Below are 6,061 nucleotides of genomic sequence, written 5' to 3' on the forward strand. Positions count from 1 at the left end.
TCGCCGCCAGACCAGCTACCTGATCGAGGGGACGGGCGCGACTCTTTGCTACTTATGAGCCGCGTTGGGATTTTCTCGAAGAGGAGGGAATGATGCACTACAGTAGAGATAAGTATTTCCTCCGTTTGAAACCAAGGTTATCAATCCAATAAGAGAATCACACGTACCTACACACAAAATAACAAATACTTGCACATAACGCAAATAAGGGGTTGTCAATCCTTTGATGATTAATTGCAAGGATTAAATCCCATAATGATAGATAAATAAATAAAACACAAAAAATAACGTGATAAAAAATGCAGCAATATATTTTTGGATTTTAATATATAATTTAAATAGACCCAGGGGTCATAATTTTGACTAGAGACTTCTCTCTTGAAGATAGCATTGGTGGGTAAACAAATTACTGTTGGGTAATTGATAGAAAAGAGAATAATCATGATGATATCTAAGGCAATGATCATGTATATAGGCATCACGTCCGAGACAAGTAGACCGACTCCTACCTGCATCTATTATTATTACTTCACACATTAACCGTTATTCAGCATGCATCTAGAGTATTAACTTCATAAAGTACGGAGTAAAGCCTTAAGCAAGGTGACATGATGTAGACAAAGTAAAATCAATTAATATGAAATAAAACTCATCTTTGTATCCTTGATGACAACGATATAATACATGTCATGTCCATTTCCGTCACTCGGATTGAGCACCGGAAGATTGAATCCATCACAAAGCACCTCTCCCATTGCAAGAAAAATCAACCTAGTTGGCCAGACCAAATCAATAAATCGAAGAGAAATACAAAGCTATAATAATCATGCATAAAAGAGTTTAGAGAAGACTCAAATAATATTCATCGCTTATCTGATCATAAACTCACAATTCATCGGATCCCAACAAACACAACACTAAAAGTGATTACATTGAATAGATCTCCAAGAACATCGATAATAATATTGTATTGAAGATCAAAGGAAGAGAAGAAGCCATCTAGCTACTAACTATGGACCCGTAGATCTGTGGTAAACTATTCACACATCATCAGAGAAACAACAAGGTTGATGTAAAGTCTCTCCGTGGTTAATACCCCCTTCGAGGAGTGCCAGAAAAGGCCTCCAGATGGGATCTCTGGAGATCAGGAACTTGCGGCGGCGGGAAAAATATTTTTGGTGGCTCCCTGTTGGTTTCCCAATTTTAGAGAATCTATAGAGGCGAAATTAAGTCAAATAGTTGAACACGGGCCCCACGAGCCACCAGGGCCCACCTACCCCCTCGGTGCGCCCTGGTGCTTTGTGGGCTAACTCTTCATCTTCTGGCCCTCCCCCGAAGCTTCCAGGGTCTCTTTTGTCTAGAAAAGAATCTCCAAAAAGTTTCGTGGCAATTGGACTTAGTTTGGTATCGATATTCTAAAAAACCTAAAACAGTCAAAAAATGGCAACTGGCACTTGGCACTAAGTTAATAGGTTAGTCCCAAAAAATAATATATAATTGCATATGAAACATCCAAGATTGATAATATAATAGAATGGAACAATAAAAAAATATAGATACATTGGAGACGTATCACTTTTCGCCAGTTTGCTTCTTCGACGACACCCACAAGTTGTTCGAAGGTTTGCCCGCAAGGTACAAATGGACTCCGCCAACAAGTTCTTTTTCCACAATTTCATTTGCGACTCGGATGATTCTTCATCCGATGATGAGGAGATGGTGGCTGCTGTGCTAGTCGTCCATGACCACCTTAGTAGACAGCGGCCGTTGTTCCAGGGCTTGATCCCGGGGAACACTCCGGCGCTGAATCGCAACCGAGAGAGCGGTCATTTCCTTCTATTGAAGGACTACTTCGGAACACCCAACCCGCTCTTCACACATCACCTATTCTACCGTTGTTTCTATATGGTTAGGCATGTTTTCAATCGTACCTGGGAGGGGGTGGTGGCATGTTTTCAAGGTTGATGTGAACTCCATCTTTCGGTTTTTGTTTCTTTTTATTTGTTTTTCTCTTTTGTTTTCTTACTTCATCATCTCTTCACTTATCTCAAGTTAAAAAATTTGGGGCTTACTTTTTCTGAATATCAAAAAATTGTCGCAAATTTGAAAAAAGTTTTGAATTTCAGAAAAATCATGAATTTGAAAAAAAATGTTCATCAGTTTGATAACTTATTCAAGAATTTCAAGAAAACTTCACAGAGTTTTATTAATGTTACTGATTTAAAAAAAAGTACACCATTTCAAAAATTGTTCGTGAATCTAAAAAATATCTCGAGTTCAAATGTATTGAAAATATGTTCATAAATACAAAACAAATGTTTGCAATTAACGCACGAGTACTGCAAGAGTTTCAGGATCTAATCGTTGCATCAATAGCAGGTATGTGCATACACATCAATAGCTGAAATTTAGTGCTCCGATGTATCTTCTGCATCAAGAAGAGACAAGTTTTTCAATGTAAAAACCCAGCCCCCTTTTTTTTGGCAAAGGTTCAATTCTTTTCTTTTTGAGGAAGACAAGGGTTAAATTGATATTATTGAAAGTGCATAAAACGGCAGGCTACCAAATGGAATCCAAATTAGTTACCCAAATATGCACAGGTCAATCGGTTTTAGATTTTTAGTTACCCGAATGTACATCCATCCCAACACAGCCGACAAGTCACGCGACAGAATCAAACTCACAAAACTGGACACAGATATCTAGCTTAGCCATTTTCGTTTACAGGGACCGTAGCTTAGTCATTGACAGTGCAGTTCTCCACTCACCAAGCAACGGGACCGAGATGTTGTTTCCTGTTGGGATTCAAACTGGTTTGGCTTATGTGCAACCTTGCAGGTTCTTTACTTCTTTGATGGCTTCAGCAACAAAAAGACTACTATTCATCTCTCTAACCAAACCATGAGACTGTTTTCATGGTTTATATTCAGGAACACACGAGAGGTGACCGCCACTGTCATCGAGTGAAACCTCCTCTGGTTCCTGCTCGATCCTAGCTAGTGTAGCTTGTTTTCCTAATATCTTAGCTAGGTTATACTAAAACATAGCTCGTCGTTGTTGGTCCATGATCCATTGTCGAAGGACCCTCCCCATCGGTGCCATTGCCATTCATCTTCCTCTTTGGGATGTTCTAGATTGATTCTCTTGTCATGCATGGTCGGAGAGGAGCCAACTGACAAACGACTCGAGATCGTCTGACTCGGAGCCGGTCATTGCCTGCGGCTCAGCGGTCTAGAGCAGATCACTCTGGGATCGCTGGTCCCATAGGTGGGACGCAAAACCTTCCCAGTCCATGTCGAGCAGATCCTCCACCCGAGGAGAGTGGCCTCCCTGCTCGATGCCAGTAAGCACACTAACCGGCATGTCGTCGTCGATGCATGAAAGCAGGGCCTCCATCTCGCTTTCCTCCTCAAAAACCCCAATCTGATTCACCGAGTCATCTGAGCAGTTGGTCTCCATGAGTTGGACCATACCATTCTGATCTACGGGGTCCATGACCATGGCCTCCTCGCTGCAGGGCACACCACAAGTCATGTTGTTGATGGGTTGCTGGTCCCGGTCTGGGCCGGCCTGGCTTGATGTTGTCGATATGGTGTTGACTGGGCTTGAGCCTTCCTTGGACTTGGTGGGCTTAGGCACGGGCTGCATCTTCGTGGTGCTCCTGGGCGCCTTGCCGCCTCGGCGCTTGGTAGTGGCGGAAAGCTTGTCGACATCGATGGTTACAGTGGTTTCGCTAATCGCGGCGTACACGTGCCGGAAGTTGTAGATCTGCCGGCTGAGATGCGCATTCCAGTAGTTCTTGATCTCGTTGTCAGTCCGCCCTGGCAGGTAGCTGGCGATCACCGACCACCTGTCAGCCATTCCAAGAAGGTGCATGCTACCCAGTTAGATATATCTATTTAAACGTCGTCGCAGCTAAAAGCAAAGGGAGATATCTATGCACGATCATGACATTTTATGAGCTAAGCAAAGTGATTATGTACAGTCAGAGTCGTATAACTACTTGTATTCCAAAATGCATCTCTATTTAAGATGGTTCTTCTGCACCATCCATCCAACCCTGCATACACTAGCATACTGTTCTTCATTGTTACTCAAGCTCTAGAGCGTAACATAGGGATGTATACAAACGTATTTTAGAGTGCAGATCCACTCATTTTGCTTCGTATGTAGTCCATATCAGAATCTCTAAAAAGGCTTATATTTAGGAACGGAGGGAGTACTTCAGAAGATCCTCAACGCCACTAAGAACATTGACAAATACAAATGTTGAGAGGCGAGGTCCAGGGCTCTACTAGACTACTAGCAGCTGCCGCTCTCTAGTGTACACTGAGCATTCTGAGTGAGTTTCGAAGTCTTGAGCACGACACCAGATGGTCTGCTATCTCACAAAAATTAAAAGTTGTTGATTTGGTGGACCTGATCTTGTTTAAAATCATAACATTTCAATTTACGTAATATACATCATAATCACGAATACATACCGCATCTGTTCATTGAAACATCTACTAACATACATCAACCATTACAAAGCGTACACACGTTGGTATAATGTTAAAGATTGTTGTATTAAAATTCTAATTCCATTACTAGAAAACATGCTCATGCTTGCGGTTGCAATGGAGGAAAAAAGAAAGTATCATGCCCCTAGCTCAATAAGCATGGCTCAATCCCTCCACAGGTCAAGTTTTATTTCAACATGGCGCTCCTCTTGTATAGCCTCTTATCCTTCTTTCTGCCTTCACCAATAGTGGTCGTAGTGCCCATATGATCTCAGTGTGTCTGAATGGGTCAATTCCAAGGCGATGATCTTGGCCACCCCACGTCAAACTTATGACTAAACCGCGCCAACAGAAAGGAATATTTATAACTTTTAAAACTAATCTAGTCGGGCTTGACGTGAGTGCCGCCATACGCGAGCTACACCCTGCACCTATTCCATACACCGTCCCCAATACTCCAACTCGCTTTTAAATTTTGTTAGCTTAAAAATGCATCAACATTCTTTTTTTAAACATATGAACATTTTTGGAATCGCATGGCTTTATAAAATTACTAACATTGTTTTAACACGCAACACATTTTAGAATTACATGAACATATTTTTTTAAAGGACATTTTTTCCAAAATACATAAGCAACATTTTGATACATAAAAACTTTTTTTAAAAACTAGACAAACATTATAAAATGCACAAACACATTTTAAAAAACAAATAAACATTTTTCAAAAGCACGAACACATTTTAAATCACACAACCATTTTTCTAACACGCAGACACTTTTTTAAACGAAATACGAACATTTAGAAAAAAATACGGACCACTAGTTGCATAGTTGCATATATTAGACATTTTTCTAATATATCCAGCGAGCTCTTCTGCTGAAAAAGAATAACTACATGTGGATATGACGTCATGGTTACACAGACGAATTAAATTGATTTATTATTAATTAGAACTGGAGTGTAGCATGAACAGGTCATGCGACAGGACGCACACTGTTTTTCGTGAGATAGTGAACGGGAAGAGAGCTGCACTGTCGAGCATGACTGTAAGTTTGAGCCGGTGACACTATCTGATTCTTTTTTTTTTTTTGCAGGGGACACTATCTGATTCTATACAATAATAATATTTTTTATTAATAAGACACCAATCCTGTTTGGTATTTTTCGTATTTATATTTCAAACCACATGACAGACTTGCAAAAGGGCGACTGATCCTTAATCATCTAGTCAGTTTATAATAGGCCGGGGTTCACCTCCTAAAACTCGTTGCATGATGTGGCATTTAAGTAGCCAACAACCTACAAACATGCAAAGCAGCGCAGAGCTACATGGGCTGCCTTTGGAGGCACAGCAGGCCAGGCGGGGCGGAAATAATCACTATCACACGGCTCATATAACACAGAGGGAGAAAAACCGTTATTAGTAGGGAAACGTTTGGGGCCGGGGCACCGGCGAAACATTGGGCCGGTCTCCCTCTTCCTCGCGTCTTCTTCATCACAGCTCGCCCACATCTCGCGCAGCTCGCTGGGACGCGCGCCGCCCTCTTCTTATGCC

General features: G+C 41.4%; 1 protein-coding gene across 1 annotated transcript in view; it reads right to left on the reverse strand.

Annotated features, from left to right (window-relative positions):
- Positions 1–2,893: 2,893 nt before the first annotated feature.
- The window catches only part of LOC119300480 (myb-related protein P-like), a 5,460-nt gene continuing 2,292 nt past the window's right edge, over positions 2,894–6,061 (reverse strand). The window contains exon 3 of the mRNA XM_037577426.1: positions 2,894–3,850. Coding sequence (XP_037433323.1) covers positions 3,232–3,850 — 619 coding nt within the window. The 3' untranslated portion in view covers positions 2,894–3,231. The remainder of the gene's footprint in view (positions 3,851–6,061) is intronic.

Source organism: Triticum dicoccoides, chromosome 1B (genome assembly GCF_002162155.2).
Source record: "Triticum dicoccoides isolate Atlit2015 ecotype Zavitan chromosome 1B, WEW_v2.0, whole genome shotgun sequence".
Lineage (NCBI taxonomy): Eukaryota > Viridiplantae > Streptophyta > Magnoliopsida > Poales > Poaceae > Triticum > Triticum dicoccoides.